The 27454-nt window shown below is 49.4% G+C and overlaps 2 protein-coding genes across 2 annotated transcripts; one reads left to right on the forward strand and one right to left on the reverse strand.

The window, feature by feature from the left end:
* The first annotated feature begins 458 nt into the window (after positions 1–458).
* Positions 459–25498, forward strand: TRIM54 (tripartite motif containing 54). Its single transcript, XM_007971151.3, has 9 exons — positions 459–1152; positions 16418–16590; positions 17096–17267; positions 23052–23147; positions 23678–23911; positions 24173–24195; positions 24307–24431; positions 24552–24644; positions 24948–25498. Exons 1-8 carry the CDS (start codon positions 985–987, stop codon positions 24641–24643), a joined length of 1083 nt encoding a protein of 360 aa, XP_007969342.1. The 5' UTR covers positions 459–984; the 3' UTR covers position 24644; positions 24948–25498.
* On the reverse strand, positions 25460–27432 carry UCN (urocortin). Its single transcript, XM_007971145.3, has 2 exons — positions 26244–27432; positions 25460–25968 (listed from the first exon to the last, which is right to left on the reverse strand). Exon 2 carries the CDS (start codon positions 25953–25955, stop codon positions 25581–25583), a length of 375 nt encoding a protein of 124 aa, XP_007969336.1. The 5' UTR covers positions 25956–25968; positions 26244–27432; the 3' UTR covers positions 25460–25580.
* Positions 27433–27454: the final 22 nt, after the last annotated feature.

The raw sequence follows: 27454 nt of genomic DNA on the forward strand, positions 1-27454 counted from the left end.
TTCCTAACAAATTTGAAGTCCTTGGAGTGGCTCCAGGGATCTGTTCATGAACCAGAATCCCACATTTCCTCAGGCGCATGCTCATAGGTAGGTCCAGGCCTTGGCACAACACTCATTTCTAGCGTCTTGAGCTTCATTTCCTAGGGTGATATAAGAAAAGGCAGGCAAGAACAAAAATGAGCCAGAGGTATTGGACAAGAGGTTTGATGGAGTCTCTGGAGCTGCTGTTCTGAATCACACAGTCTTGAGGAGGAGGACCAGGGTCACTGGCTGAGCCTGTGGAGGAGGCAACTGCTACTGACTCTAAGTCTGGCAAGATCTTTCCTCCCACCCTGAGCTATGTATGGGTGCCTCTCACACAGGCAGATTTAGATTCTGTATCACTGTCCTGGAAGAAGGGCCCAAGCCAGAGCAGGGGTCCTGGGCTCAGAGGAGCCTTCAGAGTGAGAGGGCAGCACCTTTGCTGACCCACCTTTCACTGTAAGCAGTGGCGCTTGCCCCTGCCCTTGCTCAGGGGAGTCACCCATTCCTGAGTGAGTCAGGGTCATTCACTACGTGACAGCTGTGGCTCGCCTTACATGAGCTAAATTGGGAATTGGAATGTCATGCAGATGCCCCTTGTCTCCCCACCCCCACAGTAAAATTAATCTCCTCTCTGGGGAGTAAGGGACAAACAGTGCTACCCACAGAGTGAACAAGAGAGTCATTTGGGAAACAAAAGGAGGACTTTACAGAGAGAGAGGGATAGCTAAAACTACGTGAGCCTGCCGAGGGTGCAGAGCAGAAAGTAGAGACAGAGAAGTGTCTGAAGACTGCTATCTGGGACGAGACAAGTTGTTAAAGGGACAGGAGAGATAGCAGAGCTATTTCAAGAGTGAGGCACAGAAGGGAATCCACAGGCCATCTGAGTGAGGAAGGGTCTACAGACAGTGAGTGAAGGCCAGGAGCAGGACCCAGGCCAGGGTAGGCACAACCACCGAGGGGATGAACTTCACCGTGGGTTTCAAGCCGCTGCTAGGGGATGCACACAGCATGGACAACCTGGAGAAGCAGCTCATCTGCCCCATCTGCCTGGAGATGTTCTCCAAACCAGTGGTGATCCTGCCCTGCCAACACAACCTGTGCCGCAAGTGTGCCAACGACGTCTTCCAGGTGGGCGCCAGGGATGGGACAGGGCCAGGTAAAGCAATGTAGACCTGTGGGGAACTGATCAGGTCAGAGCTAAGACCCCAGAAAGTGATGGATAGAGTGCTCTCTGAGGTGGGTGGTGGCTGTTGTGGCTGGAGAGCAGAAGGGCTGGGGTCCAAGCAAATCCCAGAGCAAGCATGAGTCAGCAGCTGCCCTGCAGGCTGGCAGGTACAGCCTGTCCATAGACGGCAGCTGGAGTGCTGGGATCTGCTGAGGAAAGGAGACCCTGTGGAAACTGGGAGGGAGGGGATCCTACACCGGCCTTTTAAGAGCCTGTGCCAGACTCTGCATTCCAGTTTGGAGTTTCACACTTTGAGAGCATTGCGGAAAATACGGAGAAAAGATTAATGAGATAATGAAACGTTGAAAAACAAACAAACAAAAAAACCCAACCCTGTGAGAAAGCTCCATAATGGCAGTAAAACGATTTGTGTTTAAGGAAAGTTCAGGGCATCCGTTGTGGGGGACAGAGTTAGACATAGTGGGCAGGAAACTGGGAACTCTCCCCAACTTGAGTTCATACCTGTTACCTCCAGATTGTTGAGTAAAGAGGCCTACTGGTTCAAAGCTATTGAGGTCACTTGACAAGCAGAGAGAAGGCAAAGAAATTTACTTCTTAGAAGTCTAGCCAGTTTTGGTTTATTTGTGGTCATGGAGCCAAGCATAGCTAATCAAATTCACAGATACCATTTTAGCCACTGGTTTAGAAATAAAAGCTGCATATACCAGAATGGATTATAAGTGGGCTTTTTTTTCTTTTCCTATGCTACCGGGGAGGTTCTAGTAGGCTGTGAAATGGAATAGAGATCAGGGAGAGTGAGGGGCAAAGGCACACACACACACACACACACGCACGCGGCCTTGCCAATTAAGCAAAAGCCCTGAATGTGGCCGGGCGCGGTGGCTCACACCTGTAATCCCAGCACTTTGGGAGGCGAGGCCGGCGGATCACAAGGTCAGGAGTTCGAGACCAGCCTGGCCAATATGGTGAAACCCCATCTCTACCAAAACTACAAAAATTAGCTAGGCGTGGTGGCAGGCGCCTGTAGTCCCAGCTCCTCAGGAGGCTGAGGCAGGAGAATCGCTTGAACCCAGAAGGCGGAGGTTGCCATGAGTCGACATCATGCCACTGCACTCTGACCTGGGTGACAGAGCAAGACTCTGTCTCAAAAACACAAAAACAAAAACAAACCTTGAATAGACCAGAGCTGGCTTAGTCTGTGTGTCAGTGATACAGAACATCCCAAACAAGTATTCTTCAGTGTCAGAAATGATGAGGAAATGTGTTAAACACAAGGGATTTTTAACCTAACCAAGAAAATACTTCCCTTTTAAGTTCCTCGGGGCAGCTTGTTTGGGAAAGGAAAGGGCTGGCTAGGTCCCGCCATCCCACGATGTACCCTGTGACCCGCCCCTTGTGTGTCTGCTGTGTGCCATCTTCACTGAAGACCAGCACTCTGTGGTCTCTCCTGCCATCTTCCCATTGAGGCCCATTCTCTCTCCTATTCTTTTATGTGTCCAAACCTGCCATTATTCAGCTCCAGAGTATCTCAGAGGCAGGAGATTTTCCATCTTGGGGGACCTAGACCAAATGCTATGTCTCCTCATCCTGGGCGTGAAGTCCTGCATGAGAGGCAATGCTTTGCCCACCATCTTGGTGTTTCCTTGGTCTGAGGAACTGAACATCCTTCAGGCTGAGATGCCTAGGAGGGAATGGCGGAAATATTTTGCCATCCTTTCTCATGAACTTACAGTGAAATATCCTCTCACTGGAACTTGAAATATGTGAAAACAAAGAGAAGTTTTGAAAGTTAAGGTGACATATCCTGTAGAAAAGTGGTCAGAATGTCCAACAGCATTCCTGGGTGCCTCTGTCATCTGGCAGAGGAGCCCAGGAACAGGCCTCATACATGGAGGCTAGAATGTGTTCAAGTGACCTGCTTGTTTAAGTCAACCCTTTCTACCCAAGCACACTGTTTCAGTTCCAGAAAGCTCTGGAATACTGATCTGGGCTCAGAGAGACCTTGGAATGGCTTGGGGCAAACCCTGTACAGAATATTTGGAGATAACGTGATACCCAGGGCTTTGGGGTGGCCCTGTGGGTCTGGAGTGATGTGTGTCGTTTGAGGTGCAGAGCAGCCCTGGCCCCTCCAAGGAGGAAGAGGGAAGAGCTCATCCCTTGCTGCTTATTTGGGAGGGCCTGGTGGGAGGCTGACCCAGTTCTTCAGCTGCACTCAAGTCTGTATATCTCAATATATCTCAGTAGATCTCCCTCTGAAAGATGAGCAGATTTAGTTTTTTCGCACATTGCCTCCACATTTTGACAACTGTAGGCATAATCAGATTGTCTGTTTTCTAAGTATGGGGCAAGAATAGAACTTTTGGAAAGAATAGGACTTTTCCTCTATCTTCAAACCACTTAGGAAGAATACCCTTAGAGTGTTGCCTAGAAAGTTAACGGTTATCAAAGCGATACAAGTATATCATTTAGAATTTGTAACATGTAAACATACTGTTTTCAAGCAGTGTAGGGGTTCATATCATGAAAAGCAAATCTGCTATTCACCTCAGACCCTCAACTGTCTTCACCAGATAGAAGCAACTATTACCAACTTTCTTGGGAATACTTTCAGAAAATTTCCACAAATCAGCACATGTTTGCATGTGTATATGTTCTCAGGCGAGACCCATCGCCCCCCACCTGCCTTGGTTCACTTACTCGCTGTGGCTGATTGTCCGTATCCACCATTCAGATTTATGTCTTCCTTTTTCAATAGCTGTGTAGTTTTCATTGTTATATCTGGACCACAGTCTACTTAAATAATCTGTCCTCTAAAACATTTAGATGGTTTCCCGTGTTTTATTGTCCTAAAAACTGCCGTGATGGACAACAAACAAGAGTTTTTGGGAATTGCGATTTTTATAAGACCGAGTTAACTAGAGAGCCAGGAAGCAAAATTTGAAAACAATTTATTTTAAATTAGTGGCTACATGAGGTGGCTCACGCCTGTAATCCCAACACTTTGGGAGGCTGAGACAGGAGGATCACTTGAGCCCAGGAATTCGACAGCAGCCTGGGCAACATAGTGAGACCTCATCTCTACAAAAAAGAAAATACTGTTAGTTGAACAGTATTAAGGGGTTGGGAGGAAATCATCCATAATCTTACCTCCCCAGTACAGTTATTTTTATTTTTGCATATTACTTTGTTTTTTGTTTTTGAGATGGTGTCACACTATGTTACCCAGGCTGATCTTGAACTCCTGGGCTCAAGTTATCTTTCTGCCTCAGCCTCTGGAGTGCATACCACCAAGCCCAGCAATTTTTGCATATTACATTCAAGCCCATATCCCCAAACATTTTTACATAGTGGCCATCTTAATGTATTTCTTTTTAGAGCTGTAACAACTCTTTCTCTCTGAATTGAAACAGAATGAAACACCAAGACACCACATTAACCCCCTCTAATTTCTTCCTCCTCCTTTCCCCACACTTGCACCCACTCAGCTACCAAGAACTTCCACTAAAGGAAAGCTGTTGGTGTGGGAATTTGACACAAACATCTTCCCATGTGTTTCTGTATTTGTAAATTCTATTCACTCCTAAACGGCTTTAAAGCAAGCCTTCAGTTTATTTTTATACCTGCCTCCACTTCACTGTGGGCACTTGTTTTTGAGCCTGCAACATGTTGTAGTTTAACAGACGACCAAAAGGCCTTGTAGGAAGGTTGTTCTGGAACAGCTTTTCTGGAGGATGTCTGTCTACAGAGGGACTTGCAGGGGGGGATTGTCAAGAAAGGAGCCTCCTTCTCTGATAAGGGGCAGTCTGAGAGAGATGACTTTTGTTTTGCGCCACCCAAATTCCGTTTCTTTATCCTCTAGTTGTTAGGACCAGGTGTTGTCAGGTACAGGCCTGCCAGAGAAGATTCTACCCAGCCTGCCTCCTCGACCACTTCTACCCATTCTGAAGGCGCCAGGACTTCTTCAGTCCAACTTCGGGCCGGTCTGCCCGATGCGAAATTGGTTCACTAAAATTTTGTGAATTGCATTAAATTTGTAGCAGGGTTAGGGCTCTTCTGTAGGGAAGAATCTTGATTTAGTGAGAACGAAAACCTAGATTGAGGCTTAGCACTCCTAGATCCTCCTCTGACAGGTTTCTTTGTTAATTTACCACACAGTGCAGTCAGGCTATTTCGTCACTTCAAGCCTGTTTACATGACTATAAATGAAAAGGGTGTTTATTTATTTATTTATTTTTATTTTATTTTATTTTTTTTGAGGCGGAGTCTCACTCTGTCACCCAGGCTGGAGTGCGGTGGGCAATCTCGGCTCACTGCAAGCTCCGCCTCCTGGATTCACGCCATTCTCCTGCCTCAGCCTCCTGAGTAGCTGGGACTACAGGCGCCCGCCACCACGCCCGGGTAATTTTTTGTATTTTTAGTAGAGATGGGGTTTCACCATGTTAGCCAGGATGATCTCGATTTCCTGACCTCGTGATCCGCCCGCCTCGACCTCCCAAAGTGCTGGGATTACAGGCGTGAGCCACCGCACCCGGCCTATTTATTTATTTTTGAGACAGGATCTCATTCTATCACCCGGGTGAAGTGTAGTGGTGTGATGATGGCTCACTGCAGCCTCGAGTTCTCAGGCTCTAGCCATCCCTCCCACCTCAGCCTCTTAAGTAGCTGGGACAGCAGGCATGCACCACTATACCTGGCTAATTTTTTTGTAATTTTTTGTAGAGAAAAGGGTCTATGTTGCCCAGGTTGTTCTCCAACTCCTGGACTCAAGGGATCCTCCCACCTCAGCCTCCCAGAGTGCCGGGATGAGCCACTGTGCCTGGCAGAAAAGGGGGTTTTAAACTGATTTTTTTTCCCCCAGAAACAGGGTCTCAGTCTGTCGCCCAGGCTGGAGTGCAGTGGCACGATCATAGGCCACTGTAACCTTGAACTCCTGAGCTCAAACAGTCCTCCTGCCTCAGCCTCTCAAGCAGCTAGGACTATAGGCATGCTCCCCCACACCCAGCCAATTAAAAAAAAATGTTTTTGTAGAGACAGAGTCTTACTATGTTGCCCAGGCTGGTCTCAAACTCCTGGCCTCAAGCGATCCTCTCAGTTCAGCCTCCAAAAGCTCTGGGGTTATAGGCGTGAGCCACTGCACCTGGCCTTAAACTGACCTTTAACATCTCTTGCAATTCTAATGATTTGGTTTCACAAAGTCGAAGATATTTTTGTGGCTTTCCATTTTTTGAGGGCATTCCATTCTGTGCCCACTGCCCTAATTTGGCCCACTCTTCTGCTCATCGCTCCTCCTTCCAAGCAGTAGGGCTTGGTTTACCAGCCCCTTGGGCCAGACTCTTCCCTAGGTTCTGCCGCCCATAGCTAGCCCTCCGTTTACAGTCCCTCTTATACCTGCAGTTCAGCTTTTACCAAAACCTGGATTCTTCTCAGACTCTTCGGCTTTTCTCCAAATGTCTGGTCTTCTGCCTGCCGTTTTCCCAAGGTTTTTCCAGCATATTCTGAGTGTCTGGCTCACAGAACTTGCACGGTCCATCATTCATCATTGGCCAGGCCTTCAGGTTAGGGGAAATAGCCTCCAAAAAGCCCCCTTTGCATCCAGAACCTGTGTCCCAAATTAGCACCTCTCTGGATAGCCAGGGAGGAGAGAAAACATTCTGACATAAGTATGGATTTGCTAGACTAGCTGCATTTACAGAGCATCTTTCGAGATGGAACATTTCTATTAGATGCTATGCAATATTACAAAGGAAATAGCAGGCGTCGTAAAGCCTAAAAGAGAGAAAGAGAGCTCGTGGCATATATTCCACACAACAGCCTTGAACATAGCCTAGAATTAAATTCCACTTATTTGTTCCACTCCATCTTATCCTTCACAGTGGAGAAAGAACAGTCATTTCATACCCTGTGGTTCTGTGTGGTCATTTCTTTTTAAGGTCTAGATTAGGATTGTTAACAGCCCTCTGTGTTTGTGCAGTGCCTTATAATTTATAGAATACTTTCACAAACATGATTCCATTGGAGTTAGATCGAATGGACGTTATCTCTGTTTTACAGAAGAGAACACAGGAAACAGGTCACAGTCACACAAAGGGAAAGACTAGGGACATAAATCTAGGTGTTCTGTTACATTTCCTAGAGTGATGGAATTTCCTCTACACACCACATCATTGGCACATGAAGTTTTACTTTATGGGGCTGGCTTCCTTGCATAAATGTAAGATTGAAAGAAAGAACAAGACATTTATGTGTATAATAGAACCAATCAGTCTCGAAATTGAAAGATAAACAGAAGCAGAAGATAGGATTTTTCTAACTGGACATTAGTCAGCTGAAAGATCTTTAGCCTAATGTAGAGACTGTCAGCTATGAAGATGTATTAAGGAAGTTATCATGTATCCCTTACAGTATAAAATCCTTACTTATGATGAGAAAATTGAGGGACTTATAATCAGGGTAGGGAGTAATTTTTTGTGTGTACCATGGATCAATTTGTCAGTGTGTGAAACCTATGGATCCTTTCTAATAACAATATTTTTAAATGCGTACCATATAATACATATGATTATAAAGGAAACTGATGGCATTAGAATACAGCATATATTCTCAATGGGAGCGATATTGCTCTCAAGGGGAAAAAAATTGATTCTTGGAAGGGGGCTCTTGTTACCCAGGCTGGAGTGCAATGGCGCGATCTCGGCTCTCCGCAACCTCCACCTCCCCGGTTCAAGCGAGTCTCCTGCCTTAGCCTCCCAAGTCGCTGGGATTACAGGCACGTGCCTGGCTAATTTTGTATTTTTAGTAGAGACGGGGTTTCTCCATGTTGGTCGGGCTGGTCTCAAAACTGCCGACCTCAGGTGATCCGCCTGCCTCGGCCACCCAAAGTGTTGGGATTACAGGTGTGAGCCACCACACATGGCCAAATTTTACTCTTTTTATGTGTAAAGGGTAGATAAGCATGCGTTACATAAACAGATACACAGTGTATCTATGATGTTAATATTTAACGGGGGGAATGGGAGCTATTGGGAGGAAATGTCTAAAAAGGATCCTGAGCAGTGGGACACACCTACAGTCCCAGGTACTCAGGAGGCTAAAGCAGGAGGATCGCTTGAGCCTAGGAGTTTGAGGCCAGCCTGAGCAACATAGCGAGACCTTATCTCTCTCTCTCTCTCTCTCTTTTTTTTTTTTTTTTCTGAGGCAGAATCTCACTCAGTAGCCCAGGCTGGAGTGAGGTGGCTTCATTTCGGCTCACTGCAAACTCCACCTCCCAGGTTCAAGCGATTCTCATACCTCAGCTTCCCGAGTAGCTGGGATTACAGGTGCATGCCACCATGCCCAGCTAATTTTTGTATTTTTAGTACAGACAGGGTCTCACCATGTTGGCCAGGCTGGTCTCAAACTCCTGACCTCAAGTGATCTGCCCACCTTCCTGACTTTTGCCATAGCTATGTACTACCTGTACTATAATTTAATAGTTCTATTTTAAAACACTCACTTTTAGGCTGGGTGCAGTGGCTCACACCTGTAACCCCAGCACTTTGGGAGGCCAAGGCAGATGGATCACTTGAGCTCAGGAGTTTGAGACCAGCCTAGACAACATGGTGAAACCCTGTCTCTACTAAAATATAAAGAAATTAGCCGGGTGTGGTGGTGAACGCCTGCAGTCCCAGCTACTCAGGAGAGTGAGGCTAGAGAATCACTTGAGCCCGGAAGGCGGAGGTCGCAGTGAGCCGAGATTGTACCACTGCATTTTAGCCTGGGCTGCAGGAGTGAAACCTTGTCTCAAAAACAAACAAAAAGAAATGACTTTTAAACCTTAAATATTTACTTTATCCGTATTCTACACAATGAAATCCATGAAAAATTGTCAGTTTTGTGGGCTGTTTTTTTTTCCTAATATGCATTAGAATTAATACATAAAAAATCTTGAACATCCATCCCCATACCGCCTCCAGTCTTCATGCTTATCATCAGTATTATACCATATTTTGGGAAATACAATGAGGGCCTCTAAGCAATATGAGCCAGAGGCCCTGGAAAGTCCGAAGGATAAACTTTACTATTTTATTACAAGTCAAATGTAGTCTTAATGCCAGAAAGCACACGTATGTAAATATTGGCCAGAGAGACTAGCAGAGGAAATGGGGTTAGGATTTGGCTGGGGGCTAGCATTGCTGAAGCAATCACAGAAGGGAAGGGCTGCCCTGGAGGTTAAGAAGAAAGCCAGCCAGGCCCCACAGAGGATATGGCCGGAGGAACTGGACTTGTGAATCAGGAGGGAACTCTGGGACTGGGGGATAAAAGGCTACATGGAAAATACTGGACTGTGGTGTCCGCAACAGGGAGCGGCACCAGCCCTGAGCCAGACAGTGAGGAAGGCAGAGGTGCAGCCTCTCCCCACCGCCCTGCCCTCTGAGCTCATACACTCCCAATTTCTCTCTCCCAAGAAAGAAACTCTTCAAAGGACTTAGGGTTGGACTGCCTGAGTACTGATGCCTCTTAGCCCTCTGGGCTCCAGAAGAAATGCAATGACTAACCAATGAGATGAGCTGCTAAAGAAATGGCTTTGGCAGGCAGGAGAGTGGTGAAGAGGTAGTGTCAGTGTGCCTCCTTCAGTTCTGGCTGTCAGGAGTTTGAAGGAAGACATTGGCCAAAATAACCCAAGTCCTGATTACTTTTTTCTTTCTAAAAATTGTAAGCCTGGCATGGGGGCTCACCCCTGAAATCCCAGCACTTTGGAAGACTGAGTTAGGAGGATCGCTTGAGGCCAGGAATTTGACATCAGCCTGGGCAGCCTAGCAAGACCCTATCTCTGCAGAAATATTTTTTAAAAATTAGCTGGGCTTGGTGGCACACCTGCAGTCCCCACTACTCAGGAGGCTGAGGTGGGAAGATCCCTTGAGCCCAGGAAGTTGAGATGACAGAGAGAGAGATCTTGTCTCAAAAAAATTTTTTTATTTTTGTAAAATGCACATGAAGTGAAATGTACCATCTTAACCATTTTTTAAATGCACAGTTCAATGGCATTAAGTACATTGACATTGTTGTAAAACCGTTGCCACTATCCATCTCCAGAACTTTATCACCACCCCAAACTGAAACCCCACACCCCTTAAACAACACCTTCCTACTCCGCCTCCTTCCAGCAACTGGCAACCACCATCCATCCTATGCCAGGTGCCTCAGTTAAGAGGAATCATACAATATTTGTCCTTTTGTATCTGGTTTATTTTGCTTAGCATAATGTCTTCAGGGTTTATCCATGTTACAGGCTGCAGATCTAGTTACTTTTAGCTGATAATTTCTGTTGTAATCTATGTGATTTTTATCAGCATCATCCATGCTACTATGTCAAATGTGTATTTTTTTCTTTGTTGATATTTACTTGATTTCTTTCCTTAATTCTGCCAGCTCTCTTTTCTTCTCCAGCTTTGATCACTTATATCTCTTTGTTTTTGTTATTTCTTTTAAAATGGTATATCGAAATGGCATTGATTCTTAGAGTATCTGTCCCTTGTTTGTCAAGTTTTCTTTTTTCTTTTGTTTTTGTATTATCTAGTTTGCATCTTTTGTTGGATTCTGTCTGCTTATCACTCATCTTTCATCAGGGTACTTTTATCTGGAGCTGAAGGTGAATTCTTGACTCAACCACCCTGTTTATCTTGGCTTTCTTTCACTGACCTCTTAAATATAAGCTGCCTGGTTGGATGTTGTCATTGGTTTGCAATCTCTCTTTAGTTCTGTGCCTTCTTTGGTGGATAGAGGGGTATGACCTGAATTAATAGGTAATTGAGTGTCTCAGTTTGGTTATGTTGTCTCGGAATATTTTTCACGCAGAATCCGGTGACTTATCTACCATAGAGGCACACACAGGTCCATGGGAGGAGGTCTCCCCTGAGACTTGAGCTATTTCCTTTCCATTTCACAGACAAACAGGTCATTCTGGTTGAAAGCAACCATGGCACACAGGGTTTTAATTTGATGAGTCATCTTTTGTTGATCTTTGCTTAAATAGCTTTAGCCCACCATTGCATATTTGGTTTTCAGGCTGTAGTTTCTTTCCTCTGTGAAGGTTTGAGGTTTGTTCCTTCATTACCCTTTTACTTGTTTTACTTTTAAAAATTTAAAAAAACAAAAACAAACAAACAAACAAAAAACAGCCAGGTGTGGTGGCTCACGCTTGTAATCCCAGCACTTGGGAGTCTGAGGTGGGCGGATCACCTGAGGTCAGGATTTCGAGACCAGCTTGGCCAACATGGGGAAACCCGGTCTCTACTAAAAATACAAAAAATTAGCCGGGCATGGTGGCGGGCACCTGTAATCCCAGCTACTCGGGAGGCTGAGGCAGGAGAATCGCTTGAACCCGGGAGGTGGAAGTGACAGTGAGCCGAGATCCTGCCACTGCACTCCAGCCTGGCAACAGAGTGAGACTCTGTCTCAAAAACAACAACAACAACAAACTGCCTCTGCCTGAGACTCAGAGAAATGAATATTAGCTCTAAGGGTTTGTTCTGTTTTTTGTTTGTTTGTTTTGTTTTTGAGACAGGTCTCACTCTGTCACCCACGCTGTAGTGCAGTGGCGTGATCACAGCTCACTGCAGCCTTGACTTCCTGGGCTCAAGTGATCCTCCCACCTCAGCCTCCCAAGTACCTGGGACTAAAGGCATGAGCCACCTTTTTTTGTGGAGATGGGGTTTCACTGTACTGCCCAGGCTGGTCTTGAACTCCTGCACTCAAGCCATCCTGCTGCCTTGACCTCCCAAAGTGTTAGGATTACAGGCGTGAGCCACCATGCACAGCCTGGCCTAAGTTTTATTGTGTCTGACAATGGAACACAATGATTATTAGGACAGGCTCTGGAGTCAAGAGTGCCTAAGTTCCGGTATTGGCTTTGCCACCTATTAGCTCACGACCATGTACAATTTATTTAGTTTCACTGGGACACAATTTCCTCATCCTTGAAATGGGGCTAAGAGTATTACCTACTTCAGGGCCAGGCACAGTGGCTCATGCCTGTAATCCTAGCACTTTGGGAGACCGAAGCGGGTGGATCACGAGGTCAGGAGATTGAGACCATCCTGGCTAACATGGTGAAACCCTGTCTCCACTAAAATACAAAAAAATTAGCCAGGCGTGGTGGCTAATTTTTTTGTAGTCCCAGCTACTCGGGAGGCTGAGGCAGGGGAATTGGTTAAACCTGGGAGATGGAGGTTGAAGTGAGCTGAGATTGTGCCACTGTACTCCGGCCTGGGCGACAGAGCAAGACTCCGTCTCAAAAAAAAAAAAAAAAAAAAAAAAAAAAAAGGGTACTACCTTCTTCAGGGTTGATATGATTAAATGAACTAATATAAATGAAAGACTTAGAGCAAATCCTGGCTCAATAGTTGTTAGCTATTATTATTCTATTTATTGTAGTCTAAGTTAGGGATGATTGTTCATCTCCTCGACCGTCTTTTTTTTTTTTTTTTGAGACAGAGCCCTGCTCTGTTGCCCAGGCTGGAGTGCAGTGGTGCAATCTCAGCTCATTGCAACCTCCGCCTCCTGGGTTCGACTCTCGGATTCGAGCAATTCTCCTGCCTTAGCCTCCCGAGTAGCTGGGATCCTCAACTGTCTTTACTAGAAGTTCTTGAGGAATAAATACAATAATGTCTGGAAAACCCATAACACAATGCTTTACACATAATAAGCCCTCAAAACTTTTTTTTTTTTTTGAGATGCAGTTTCACTCTTATCGCCCAAGCTGGAGTGCAATGGCACGATCTCAGCTCACTGCAACCTCCACCTCCCAGGTTCAAGCGATTCTCTTGCCTCAGCCTCCCAAGTAGCTGGGATAACAGGCGCCTGCCACCGCACCCAGCTAATTTTTGTATTTTTAGTAGAGATGGGATTTCACCATGTTGGCCAGGCTGGTCTCGAACTCTTGACCTCATGATCCACCCGCCTCGGCCTCCCAAAGTGCTGGGATTACAGGCGTGAGCCAGCGCGCCTGGCCTCAAAACATTTGTTGCATGTTAAGTAATGAGTATCCCTGCCTTTGTGGCTCAGGAAGAGGAAGGGTGCAGTGAGGGATGGAGGTTGGGGAGAGAGGCTGCCCAAGGGTTTATCTTTGCTGTGGGATATAGGTCCCCCTTCCTCCCATTCAAGTACCTCTATGCTTACCATCAGCAAATCAAAGATAAGAAAGACAGGAGCCTACAGCCTTAGAGTTCTCCCAACACCTCTTTCCTCACTTGGATTCTAAATATTGAAAAGTAATTGTATTAAGCAAACAAAAGACGAGTGATTATACACTTCAACGCATTCCCTAAAGTAAACTCAACAATATTCATACATTTCTAGCTACTGACAAGGCAGGTGTACAAACATGCCTTGAATTATCTCAAACTAATCTGCCCAGGTTTATGATGGGCTAAAGGTTAACATGATTCTCAAGAAATCCCAAGAAAGATGTGGTATTTATGGCACGCACCAGTTACTCTCCCCAAGATAAGCTGCTCGCTTCACAGTGGGTCCACATTTCCTGCCTTGCCTACAGCCATTGCTACCAAAGGATGAAATAAGACCCTTGACTTGGCTGCACTCTGTGCATGATGGGGTGTTGCTACACACATGCAAGGGGCCTTCCGAACTGTCTTCTGGTTGGTGTGTGGTATAAGGGTTTGGAGAATTTCATGCATCCCAGTTGTAGGAAGTGCATCTCAATATGCTAGGTCATAGGTGACCACTGTCTCCATTATTCTCTAGGAATGCATGGTCTTCCAGCCAGTTAGGATTAGGTTCTGTTATGAGTGGCAGAAACACCAAAATAACAGTGGCTTAAAGAGGGTAAAAATTTGCTTTATTCTCAAGCGAAAGTATGGGTGGACAGTCCAGGACTGCCTCATCAGAGACCTGTTCCTTTCTTTTTTTTTTTTTTTTGAGACGGAGTCTTGCTCTGTCGCCAGGGCTGGAGTGCAGTGGCCGGATCTCAGCTCACTGCAAGCTCCGCCTCCCAGGTTTACGCCATTCTCCTGCCTCAGCCTCCCGAGTAGCTGGGACTACAGGCGCCCACCACCTTGCCCAGCTAATTTTTTTTTGTATTTTTTAGTAGAGACGGGGTTTCACCATGTTAGCCAGGATGGTCTCGATCTCCTGACCTCATGATCCACCCATCTCGGCCTCCCAAAGTGCTGGGATTACAGGCTTGAGCCACCGCGCCCGGCCACAGACCTGTTCCTTTCATCTCATTACCATTCTCAACATGTGGCTACTACTTCATGACTCAAGATGGCTGCTTCAACTTGAGCCATCCCATCTTCTTTCCAGTCAGCAGGCAGGAGAAAAGGGGAGGAGCAGGGCATGCCCCTCCCTTGAAAGACGGTTTATGCAATTTCCTACAAATTACACGAAACATTTGCATACACATCCCAGAGCACAGCCAACTGGCCACACCCAGTGGGAAGGGAGGCTTAGATTCACGGTTTTCGTTTGTTTGTTTTTTTGAGATGGAGTCTCCCTCTGTTGCCCAGGCTGGAGTGCAGTGGTACTATCTGAGCTCACTGCAGCCTCCGTCTTCTGGTTTAAAGCAATTCTCCTGCCTCAGCCTCCTGAGTGGCTGGGACTACAGGTGTGCACCACCGTGCCCAGCTAATTTTTTTATTTTTAGTAAAGATGAGTTCTTGCTATGTTGCCCAGGCTGGTCTCAAACTCCTGAGCTCAAGTGATCTGCCCACCTCGGCCTCCCAAAATGCTGGGACTACAGGTGTAAGCCACCACGCCCAGCCCTTTATACCATGTGTCTTGTTAAAACTCAGGGCCCTTCTTATTAAAGAAGAAAAGGTAGTGAACGTCCGGGAACAATAAGCAGTGTCTGCCAGTCTTTCATCTCTGCATCTCCCCACACATAGACTCTTTTCTCTGTAGACCAGCCTTCTCTGTTCAGAGTTTATGACCCCTCACACTTTCCAGGGTGGCAATGATGTCAGCTCTTAGCCCAATTCCACAGGTCTGTTCAGTTCCTAAGCAATACATGGCGCAGCCAGCTAAGCCCCTGAGTCTCAAGTGCAAATTCTTAGGAGAGAACATTTAATTGGTTCTGCTTGGGTCAGGTGATCACCTCCTTAGCTCCGAATCAGTCGTCTGTGGCAGGGATCTCCCTTCTAGGATAGGATGGAGCAACTTCTCTAGGAAAGAGATGTAAGCGGGAGAAAGTGATGGGTGTCTGTTAAGTCCTCCTTCTGAACTTACCCCTCTCACAACACCCATCCTTCTGGATGCAGTTGTCGGGTGCTTGTCCTTAGAGCAGGATGCATTTTCTTTGTATCTTTAACTCAGAGTCTAGCAACTACCTGGCACACTATAAATGAATAATCTAATTTTATCCTCAACTTTACAGAGGTTGAATACCTGCCTAAATTTATATAGTTAAGAGGTTGGGCATGGTGGCTCACACCTATAATCTCAGCAATTTGGGAGGCCGAGGCGGGAGGGTCGCTTGAGGTCAGGAGTTTAAGACCAGCCTGGGCAACATAGTGATACTTCATCTCCACTAAAAATTAAGAAAATTATCTGGGCATGGTGGTACATACCTGTAGTCCCAGCTACTCAGAAGGCTGAGATGGGAGGATTGCTTGAGCCCAGGAGGTCGAGGCTGCAGTGAGCTGTGATCCCACCACTGTACTCTAGTCTGGGCATCAGAGAAAGACCCTGTCTCAAAAAGAAAAAAAAAAAAAAGGCATCAGAGAATTACCTGGCTAGTTACTGTTTGTGAACCTCATTGTTGAGCACTTGTGTCGGCTTTACCCCTCCCCAGGACTGCAGAGAATCTCCCCTAGATGTGGCTCAAGAGGGCCCCAGACTGGAAGACATTGGCTGCACCACTCAGAGTCCATTTCCTGCTTCAGCCTTATTGCCAAGGCCAACGTCTCCCCACGGCTCCAAGTTGGGCCCCTTTGGAGAGATCCCAGCCTGACTATGCCTTTACCAAAGCTGGTCTCTAGATGCAGGGGCACTCTAGGAGGTGGGCTGAGTAATGAGGCAAAGGTGGGAAGCAGGGTCTCCATAGCCGTACACCCTGCGCTGCTCTCAGAGGTGGATCCAGCCACAGAGAAGAGCTGACATCTTCCCCTCTATCATATTCCTACTCCCTAGCCCCCAATCCCTTTCCCCCCGCTCCCCCGAGTCCCTTCATGCCTCCCCGTGCCTGTTCTCTCAAGCCATCTGTCCCTGCAGGCCTCGAATCCTCTGTGGCAGTCCCGGGGCTCCACCACTGTGTCTTCAGGAGGCCGTTTCCGCTGCCCATCTTGCAGGCATGAGGTTGTCCTGGACAGACACGGTGTCTACGGCCTGCAGCGAAACCTGCTAGTGGAGAACATTATTGACATTTACAAGCAGGAGTCGTCCAGGTGAGCCACCAGGGTCTCTTGCCTCTCTAAATGTCAGGGCTTGGGACACAGCCAAGGAACCCATCAGAGCCAGAAGGGAGAGACTGAAACCGTCAACCCACCTGTTCTGTCTAGAGACAATAGGACTGGATCTGGAGAGGGACTTGCCTCAGGCCTCCCAGAGAGGGCAGTCCCTGATTCCCTAGCCAGTACTTCACTCCTACCCTCTCCTCCTGGGAGAGGCTGGCAGTCCACCAGCAAGATCCTCGCCAGCCCTCCAAGACTTCCTGTCCTGTGGGACTTCCCTGCCCCCTGAAATACAGACTATTCTTGGATCCAGGCCTTCTCTATCTCTTAGCTCCTTCTATTCCCCAGACTCAGAGCTCTGTGGAAGTACTCACCAGTTCAGCCACAGCACTAGCTGCAGGGGTAGAGAAGGTGGTGGTGGTTGGTGGAGGCTGAAGAGAAGGTGTTCCTAGGACCCTTCATGCTTAAGGTCCACCTCTCCCTGCCCACTCCTCTCTAGGCCGCTGCACTCCAAGGCTGAGCAGCACCTCATGTGCGAGGAGCATGAAGAGGAGAAGATCAATATCTACTGCCTGAGCTGTGAGGTGCCCACCTGCTCTCTCTGCAAGGTCTTTGGTGCCCACAAGGACTGTGAGGTGGCCCCACTGCCCACCATTTACAAACGCCAGAAGGTATCAAACAGGGGAGGGAGTAGATGTGTGGGAGATGGGGGCTTAGGACAGGGTCTCAATGTCAGCCTCTTACTCCACTTATCTTTTGTTTATTTCTTTATTTATTTAGAGACAGGATCTCACTCTGTTGGCCAGGCTGGAGTGCAGTGGCACAAACACAACTTACTGCAGCCTTGATCTCCTGAGCTCAAGTGATCCTCCCGTCTTAGCCTCCCAGAACACTAAGATTATAGATGTGAGCCACTGCACTCAGCCCTATCTATTATCTATCTATCTATCTATCTATCTATCTATCTATCTATCTATCTATGTATCTATTTTGAGATGGAGTCTTGCACTGTCACCCAGGTTGGAGTGCAGTGGTGCAATCTTGGCTCACAGCAACCTCAGCCTCCCGGGTTCAAGCCGTTCTTATGCCTCAGCCTTCCATGTACCTGGGATTACAGGTGTGTGCCATCACGCCCAGTTTTTTTGTTTTGTTTTGTTTTGTTTTGTTTTTTTGGTTCCTGGATTCATGTGCTCTGCCCACCTTGGCCTCCCAAAGTCCTAGAATTACAGGTGTGAGCCACTGTGCCCAGTTCCATTCATTTATTTTTGAAGAGATGTGGAGATCTCTGTCACCCAGGCTGGGATGCACTGCTATGATTGTGATTCACTGCAGCAGCCTTGAACTCCTGGGCTCACATGATCCCTACCACCTCAGTCTCCCGAGTAGCTGGAACTACAGGCATGTGCCGCCATGCCCAGCTTATTTATTTATTTATTTATTTATTTATTTATTTGAGACAGAGTTTCGCTCTTGTTGCCCAGGCTGGAGTGCAGTGGCGCAATCTCGGCTCACTGTAACCTCTGCCTCCCGGGTTCAAGTGATTCTCCTGCCTCAGCCTCCTGAGTAGCTGGGATTATAGGTGCCTACCACCATGTCCAGCTAATTTTTTGTATTTTTAGTAGAGATGGGGCTTCACCATCTCTGTTGGCCAGAGATGTTGGCCAGGCTGGTCTGGAACTCCTCCCCTCAGGTGATCCAACCACCTTGGCCTCCCAAATGCTGGGATTCCAGGCATGAACCCCCGCGCCCGACTCTAATTTTTTTATTTTTACATAGAGACAGGGTCTCAGGCAGGGCACAGTGGCTTACACTTGTAATCCTTTGGGAGGATACTACTAGTAATAAATAGTAGTAGTAGTAGTACTAATAATACTTTCGAAGAAGGAGGCAGGGGATTGTTTGAGTCCAGGAGTTCGAGGCCAGCCTGGGCTGTGTAACACGGTGAGACCCTTGTCTCTACAAAAAATTAGCTGGGCATGGTGGCATGCCTGTAGTCCCACCTACTCAGGAGGCTGAAGTGAGAGGATCACTTGAGCCCAGGAGGTTGAGGCTGCAGTGAGCCGTGATTGAACCACTGCACTCCAGCCTGGGTGGTAGAGTGAGACCTTGTCTCAGAAACAAAAATAAAATATTAAAAAGAGACAAGATCTCACTGTGTTGCCCAGGCTTGTTTTGAATTCCTGGGCTCAAGCCATCCTCCTGCCTCTGTTAGAGGAAAGAGGTCTTGATTCAGACCCCAAGACAGGGTTATTGGATCTCGTGCAAGAAAGAATTCAGGGCTAGTCCATAGAGTAAAGTGAAAGCAAGTTTATTAGGAAAGTAAAGGAATAAGACAATGGCCACTCCATAGACAGACCAGCCCCTCGGGCTGCTGGTTGCCCTTTTTTTTCAGACAGAGTTTCGCTCTTGTCGCCCAGGCTGGAGTGCAATGGTGCGATCTCAGCTCACTACAACCTCCGCCTCCCAGGTTCAAGTGATTCTCCTGCCTCAGCCTCCTGAGTAGCTGGGATTTTAGGCACCCGCCACCATGCCTGGCTAATTTTTGTATTTTTAGTAGAGACAGGGTTTTACCATGTTGGCAACAAGAGCAAAACTCCGTCTAAAAATAAATAAATAGCCCAGGTGCGGTGGCTCACGCCTGTAATCCCAGCACTTTGGGAGGCCGAAGCGGGTGGATCAGGAGGTCAGGAGATCGGGACCATCCTGGCTAACGTGGTGAAACCCCGTCTCTACTAAAAATACAAAAAATTAGCCAGGTGTGCTGGTGGGTGCCTGTAGTCCCAGCTACTCGGGAGGCTGAGGCAGAAGAATTGTTTGAACCTGGGAGGCGAAACTTGCAGTGAGCCGAGATTGTGCCACTGCACTCCAGTCTGGGCGACAGAGCAAGACTCCGTCTAAAAATAATAATAATAAATAAATAAATAAATAAATAAATAAAAGATCAAGTGGATTAAGCCAGGCACGGTGGCTCATGCCTGTAATCCCAGCACTTTGGGAGGCCAAGGTGAGTGGATCACCTGAGGTCAGGAGTTCCAGACCAGCCTGGCCAACATGGTGAAACCCTTTCTCTACTAAAAATACAAAATTAGCTGGCATGGTGGCGGGTGCCTAAAATCCCAGCTACTCGGGAGGCTGAGGCAGAAGAATCACTTGAACTCTGGAGGCGGAGGTTACAGTGAGCCGAGATTGCGCCATTGTACTCCAGCCTAGGCAAAAAGAGCGAAACTCTGTCTCGAAAACAAAATAAAATAATAAAAGTCAAGCAGATTGGGGTGAAAGTCCTAGCTCTGTGCTTGACTCGGTATGTGACCTAGGTATGTTACTGGACCTTTGTGGCCCTCACTTTCCTCATGTGTAAAATGAGGATGAAAATGCCTACTTGTGAACGTAGCTATAAGGATAAAATTCAATAATGGATGAAAGCAGAGACTTCAGTATGGTGGGCGAGATACTCGCAGGGTCCTCTCACTATCACACAACTAGATTCTGTGTAAAACAGAATTTTCAAATTATATTGCTTGGTACATAGAAGCAAAGGAAATCAGTGGGGGTGGGGAGGGGCAAAAAGAAAAGGCTGAGCTGAAAGCAGAACCCTGAGTGGCAAGCACAGAAGAGGCAGCATTTCGCAGAGGACCAGTGCTGGCAATGTCACTGAGCTAGAGACCAGACTATTCCTCCAAACCCCTAAAAGAGGGGTACCTGCAGCTAAGATTCCAGAGACCTGGCTGGGCGCTGTGGCTCACGCCTGTAATCTCAACACTTTGGGAGGCTGAGGCGGGCAGATCACTAGGTCAGGAGTTCGAGACCAGCCCAGCCAACGTGGTGAAACCCTGTCTCTACCAAAGATACCAAAAATTAGCTGGGCATGGTTGCAGGTCCTGTAATCCCAGCTACTCAGGAGGCTGAGGCAGGAGAATTGCTTGAACCTGGGAAGTGGAGGTTGCAGTGAGCTGAGATAACATCATTGCACTCCAGCCTGGGCAACAGGGCAACAGGTTCCAGAGACTGCAGGTTAAACAAGAATCCTAGGAGCTAAAGCAGTAAATTGCGCCACCTGGCTTTCAACAGAGGCAAATGCAAATATTGCCTGGAGGAGAATATGCTCAATTTAGGCCTGTAGGTATTCCCTAGATTAATTAATATCAACAAAATATTGGCTCACAATTGAAGGTGCACAGAGAAAAGTAATCCATGAGTGAAGTCAGCAGACACAAAAATTACAGATTTAGGACACCCCCCAAAAGGAACTGAGATATTGGAATTATTAAATAATTGGAAGTCACTATGAATCAAATGCTTTTTAAAACAAGATGAAAAATTTAAAAAACCAAACAATAATAGAATACCAAAAAACAACCATGTAGCTGGGTGTGGTGGCTCACGCCGGTAATCCTGACACTTTGGGAGGCTGAGGTGGGAGGATCTCTTGAGCCCAGGAACTGGAGACCAGCCTGGGGAAATGTTGAAACCCCGTCTACAAAAAAAAATGCAAAAAATTAGCTGGACGTGGTGGCATGCACCTGTAGTCCCAGCTACCTGGGAGGCTGAGGTGGGAGGATCACCTGAGCCTGGAAGGTCGAGGATGCAGTGAGCTGAGATTGAGCCACTGCACTCCAGCCTGGGAGACCGAGTGAGACCTTATCTCAAAAAAAAAAAAAATATATATATATAATAAATATAACATATATAAAATATATTATATATATATATAAAATAAAACATTTAACAGATGGCTGGGCATGGTGGCTGGAACCTGTAAACCCAGTGACTAGGGAGGCTGAGGCAGGAAGATAAGGCCTGGAGTTTGAGACTAGCCTGGGCGACATAGTGAGACCTCCATCTCTAAAAAAAATTTTTTTCTTTTTGAGACGGAGTCTCACTGTGTCATCCAGACTGGAGTGCAGTGGTAGGATCTCAGCTCACTGCAAGCTCCGCCTCCTGGGTTCACACCATTCTCCTGCCTCAGCCTCCCAAGTAGCTGGGACTACAGGCGCCCACCACCACACCTGGCTAATTTTTTGTATTTTTAGTAGAGACGGGGTTTCACTGTGTTAGCCAGGATGGTCTTGATCTCCTGACCTCGTGATCCACCCACCTCGGCCTCCCATAGTGCTGAGATTACAGGTGTGAGCCACTGCACCCGGCCTAAAAAATTTTTTTGTTGTAATTAGTTGGGAGTGGTGTCGTGTGCCTGTAATCCCAGCTACTCGGGAGGCTGAAGCAGGAGGATCGCCTGAGTGCAGGAGTTCGAGGATCCAGTGAACAATGATCATACTACTGCACTCCAGCCTGAGTGACAGAGTGAGACTAAAAAAAAAAAAAAAAATCAATCGGCCGGGCGTGGTGGCTCACGCCTGTAATTCCAGCACTTTGGGAGGCCGAGGCAGGTGAATCACAAGGTCAGGAGATCGAGACCATTCTGGCTAACATGGTGAAACCCTGTCTCTACTAAAAATACAAAAAATTAGCCGGGTGTGGTGGCGGGTGCCTGTAGTCCCAGCTACTCTGGAGGCTGAGGCAGGAGAATAGCGAGAACCCAGGAGGTGGAGCTTGCAGTGAGCCAAGATCACGCAACTGCACTCCATCCTGGGTGACAGAGCAAGAATTCATCTCAAAAAAAAAAAAGGCCGGGCACGGTGGCTCAAGCCTGTAATCCCAGCACTTTGGGAGGCCGAGACGGGTGGATCACGAGGTCAGGAGATCGAGACCATCCTGGTGAACACAGTGAAACCCTGTCTCTACTAAAAAAAAAATACAAAAAAAATAGCCGGGCGAGGTGGCGGGCGCCTGTAGTCCCAGCTACTTGGGAGGCTGAGGCAGGAGAATGGCGTAAACCCGGGAGGCGGAGCTTGCAGTGAGCTAAGATCCAGCCACAGCACTCCAGCCTGGGCGACAGAGCAAGACTCCGTCTCACCAAAAAAAAAAAAAAAAAAAAAAATCAACAGATGAATTAAATGATAGATTTGTCTGAAAACAGAACTAGTGAATAGCATGAGAGGACTAAAAGAAAAACAGAATGTGCAGTTCTGGGAGATGAGAAGGCTGAGAGTGAGAAGGTCTAACAGGTCTAATCAGATTCCCAGAATGAGAGGATAAAGAGAATAGAGAAAAGGCAATATTATGCAGATGGATAATCGTGAAGAATTTCTCAGAATTGACGCAGGAAACGAATCTACAGATAAAGCATCTAGCCCAGTGCCTACTATCTGGTGGATGTTTGGAGACTGTCTGCTCCTTCTCCACTTAGTGGTGGAGGGCTTCTCTCCACCTCCTTCCAGAATCCCTAGAATGTGCTTCTGTACCTTTTGATGGTTCAAACCTTCTAGATTGCTGTAGATGCCCTCATGGGGGGTGGGTTGGAGGGGCCAGCCCTCTCCTAGGCAACCCTGGCTGGGGTGAGGGGTATAGCTCTAAGTCAGGTCCCAGCTCTAAGTGCTAACCTGTGTGTGTATCAGAGTGAGCTCAGCGATGGCATCGCGATGCTAGTGGCAGGCAATGACCGTGTGCAAGCAGTCATCACGCAGATGGAGGAGGTGTGCCAGACCATCGAGGTGAGCCTGGGCTGGAGGGCGGGGGGGAACAGCAACTGACTGGCCTACAGACCCTGGGCTCCCAAGAGAACTGCTCCTCTCTGACCTCTGGCCAAACTGGTCCAAAAGTTTCTGGGGTCCTGGGAGTGGTGGGAGGTGCTTTTGCCAGGCTGCTGGGTGCTCATTCCAGCTTTGCCACAAAACTTTAATCCAATTATTTAACTTCTCTGTGCTTTGGTTTTGTTTAACCTCATAAAACAGTGATGATGATAATGGTACACCAGCTACCTCATGGGTTCTTTTTGAGGATTAAATGGAATAATGCAAATAAAAACCAGGGCTAGGGATCTAGACAACACTCAGTGAAGCTACTTTAAAGCATTGTGTTTTTATTATGGAAAAGATCTGGGCTGGATTCTGGCTCAGCCACTAATGCACAGTGTCACTATGGGTGGGTCACTTTCTGTGTTGGTTCTCTGTGAGTACCCTGTGCTTTCCCAGCCACCGGGTCTCAACCACGCCTACCCTCATCCTTGCTCCCCATCTTTTAGGACAATAGCCGGAGGCAGAAGCAGTTGTTAAACCAGAGGTTTGAGAGCCTGTGCGCAGTGCTGGAGGAGCGCAAGGGTGAGCTGCTGCAGGCGCTGGCCCGGGAGCAAGAGGAGAAGCTGCAGCGCGTCCGCGGCCTCATCCGTCAGTATGGCGACCACCTGGAGGCCTCCTCTAAGCTGGTGGAGTCCGCCATTCAGTCCATGGAAGAGCCACAGATGGCGCTTTACCTCCAGGTGGGCCCTAGGCGAGGGTAGCAGTGCCGCACAGAGGCTGGAGTCGGGGCCTTGGTACCTGGAGACCCAGGTTCAAGTCTTGTCTCTTGCACCTATTTGCCACTACGACCGTGGGCAAGTCACCCCCTCTGAGTTCGTTTTCTGCTTAACGATTGGGATGTGCCTTCCCACCTACCCCACAGGACTGTGGTGAGAATCAGAAATGGGACTTTGCCCAGGTTGGCCCTGTGCTTACTCTCACCCTCCTTTTCTTCCCTGCAGCAGGCCAAGGAGCTGATCAATAAGTGAGTAGGCACAGCAGGAAGGGAAAGGAGGGGGCTGCGCTGCTCCACTGGCTGGGGGCGGGGCTTGAGGGTGCTGGGGCATTGCCAGCTGAGTCCGTGTGGCCACCGCAGGGTCGGGGCCATGTCGAAGGTGGAGCTGGCAGGGCGGCCGGAGCCAGGCTATGAGAGCATGGAGCAATTCACCGTGAGCGTGGAGCACGTGGCCGAAATGCTGCGGACCATCGACTTCCAGTCGGGTGAGGGAGGTGGCCGAGGGCCGCTGGGACTGGGGTTCGGATCCTCTGTGTGGGAGGTGAGGAGGGCACGATGGCCAGAATGGCAGGAACTCCACCTCACCAGGCCTTCCTTGGGCCCAGGCGCTTCCGGGGAGGAAGAAGATGAGGAGGTGGCCCTGGACGGAGACGAGGGCAGCGCGGGGCCGGAGGAAGAGCGACCGGATGGGCCTTAAGGTGAGAGCGGCCAGAGGGGCTTGGGGTGGGGCCTGGCTGGTGTGCTCGCGTCCCCTCCCCCAGTGATTGTCCTCCCTGCGGGTCGCCTGGAGCCCCCATTCGTCGGTACCACCCAACCCCGGAGCCACAAAGGGCGGAAAAATACACTTTCCTCCTCACCCGCCGTTCCTCGGGGTGCTGGGAGGCAGGCAAGGCAGGCTGAGTAGAGGAGAAACCCACGTGGCGGAGGACGGAGTGAGCGGGGCTTGAGCTGCCTGGGGCCTTGGCAGCACCAGCCCACCGAGCCTTCTTTCCCGGGCACAGGCCTGCGCCGACCCGACCCTGCTCGAGCGCCCGCGCTAGGGTCGGGGAGGATCTGCGCAGAGACCGCGGCGTCGCCCAAATCGGCGCCCGCCCCGGGAGGATCTCAATAAAGAACTCGAGCGTCCCAGACCCGTATCTCCTTTCGCTGCCCAATGCCGCAGCCTCGGCTTCGGAGGCGACCCGCCCACCATCCTGCCCTTCCCAGAACCTGAGACCATCCGGGGGGCGGAAGCCAAATGAACCCCTATTGGGCACCTCTGTGATGCCAGGAGCGAAATGGTGAGCCCAGCGCCCTGGGAAAAGGGTCGAGGGCGGGGCGGTGGTGCCAGGACCTCTGAGGTCCTGGGGATTTGGGGACCCCTGAGGTTCACAGGCACCTGGCTGACCTGGCTGAAAGCCGCTCTCCCGGAGCCCCCACAGCATTTTATTCCCCTCCCGCTGGCCCGGGGGCCCCACCTTCCCACGGGTTCCCATGCTGCTGTGACTGCCCTGCCCCCACGACAGAAGCCAACGGGTCTTCAGTACTTTTATTAAAAAATAGTCAAGCAGAGAGTGCCCTGGTGGCTCTGCCCCGCATCCCAACCCTGGGGTGGGGGAAAGGGGTCAAAGTTTTCGCGGCCACAAACCGGGCCATCACTTGCCCACCGAGTCGAATATGATGCGGTTCTGCTCGGCGCGCTCCCGCTGGCTCTGCGTCCGCGCCATCTCCAGCAGGATCCGCAGCAGGTGAAAGGTGAGGTCAATGGACAGAGGAGGGTTGTCCCGCCGCAGCCGCTTGCCTGCCGTCCCGGGTCCCCATCGGCCGGGCCCCGCGCGGCGCGGGAGGCGCTCCGCCAGCAGCAAGAGGAGCGCGCGGACCCCGCCGCCCTGGTTCCGTGCCCCGGGGCTCCAGCGCAGACTCGGGTCCTGGACCCCGGCCACCTCGGGGCTCCTCTGGCTGTTCCCAGGGCACAGCTGTAGCAAGAGCAGCAGCGCGGCCAGCAGCGCCGCGCACCCCGCCTGCCTCATGGTGCCGCCGGCCCTGGACACACAGGGGCAGCGCAGGGTGAGGTGCGCCTGGGGCAGCTGCAGGACGCCGCTCCCTTCCCTGCGCTCGCCCGGCGACCCTACCGACCCTTCCGACCCTTGCGACCCTTCCGACCTGCCCAATGCCCGCAGCCTGCCCTCCAGCCGCGGCCACTGCGCCAGTGCTGTTCCATCCCTTCCACCCAGCTTCCCTCCCGAAGGAGCGCCGTGGCTGAGCTGAGCGGAGTCCTGGTGCTGGGGGAGGCTGGGTGGACGCTCTGAGCCACTCACAGGTTGTCGGCGAGCGTTTGTACGGTCCAAGATTGAGCTCCAGTCTCTGTCCCTCGGGGCGGGCCGAAGGCGCCTTGGGGAACACAGGGTCTGTCCCGGGACTGCCGCCAGCCTTATATAGCGACAGGACAGCCCCGACTGACGTCAGCGAAGAACATGCACTGATTGTAGAAGCAATGACAGCCACAGCTTCGAGTCTGGCGGCTGGCGGCCCCGGAGGGGCACACCTCCCGACACGAGCCTTCGTGCCCCTGGGGCTAGCGCTGGAAGCAGCACTGGACACAGGAGAGCGAGAAGCCGGCTGGGACTAAAGGACTGCTCTGGGACCCACGGGAGTCCCTCGCCCTGCTTAGAACAGCCACCAGTGACTAGGGCCATCACCAGACCAGACTAGTCCGGGTCGCGTGTTCTGACACACGAAAGGGAGGCGGGACCGTGGGGCTGTCCATGGTGCTGACCCTGTCCCCTGCCTCTAGAAGTGGCCAGAGATGTTGTGAGAACGCTGTACTGCTGCAAACCACTGCCTCGCGGCAGCTATCAATTCTGCAAATGCAGGCATCAGGAGTCCACCGCTGGCACTCAGCCAACACAGTGGGACCCATTGAGAGGCAGTCTGCCACAACCAAAGTCTCCCAGCATTCTCATCTTTTTCCAGCCCCAGGATCCAGATTCTAGGGCTGTCTGACACAGGTACCATGTAACATAGGGTCTCTGGCCTCCAAGTGCATTCAGACCACAAATATGGCCCATCTGCTTTTGAGTTTGTCCAAAGTGGTAGTTTAGCAAAGTTCCGTTTCTCTCCTGGGAATCACAGCAGCAGTATTACTCTGCTCATGAGCAGTAAAGAAATACGGGTTTAAGTTTCTGCTAACTCCTGGTGTGGGCAGGTCACCTCCCTTCTACCAACCTCAGGGTTCTCAGTTGTAGAAGACTGGGCTTGGCCAGGCGTGGTGGCTCATGCCTGTAATCCCAGCACTTTGGGAAGCCGAGGCAGGTGGATCACGAGGTCAGCAGTTTGAGATCAGCCTGGCCAATGTGGCGAAACCCCATCTCTACTAAAAATACAAAAATTAGCTGGGCGTGGCGGTGCGCACCTATAGTCCCAGCTCCTCAGGAGAATCACCTGAACCCAGGAGGCGGAAGCTGCAGTGAGCCGAGATCGCGCCATTGCACTCCAGCCTGGGAGACAGAGCAAGACTCCATCTCAAAAA

Source organism: Chlorocebus sabaeus, chromosome 14 (assembly GCF_047675955.1).
Source record: "Chlorocebus sabaeus isolate Y175 chromosome 14, mChlSab1.0.hap1, whole genome shotgun sequence".
Classification (NCBI taxonomy): domain Eukaryota; kingdom Metazoa; phylum Chordata; class Mammalia; order Primates; family Cercopithecidae; genus Chlorocebus; species Chlorocebus sabaeus.

Bases quoted from the DNA above. Each gene is read 5' to 3' on its own strand.
- TRIM54 (XM_007971151.3), top strand. From the start codon at position 985: ATGAACTTCACCGTGGGTTTCAAGCCGCTGCTAGGGGATGCACACAGC. The intron at 16,591-17,095 runs GTGAGCCACCAG...ACTCCTCTCTAG, and splicing joins TACAAGCAGGAGTCGTCCAG to GCCGCTGCACTCCAAGGCTG. The intron at 24,432-24,551 runs GTGAGGGAGGTG...CCTTGGGCCCAG, and splicing joins GACCATCGACTTCCAGTCGG to GCGCTTCCGGGGAGGAAGAA.
- UCN (XM_007971145.3), bottom strand. From the start codon at position 25,955: ATGAGGCAGGCGGGGTGCGCGGCGCTGCTGGCCGCGCTGCTGCTCTTG.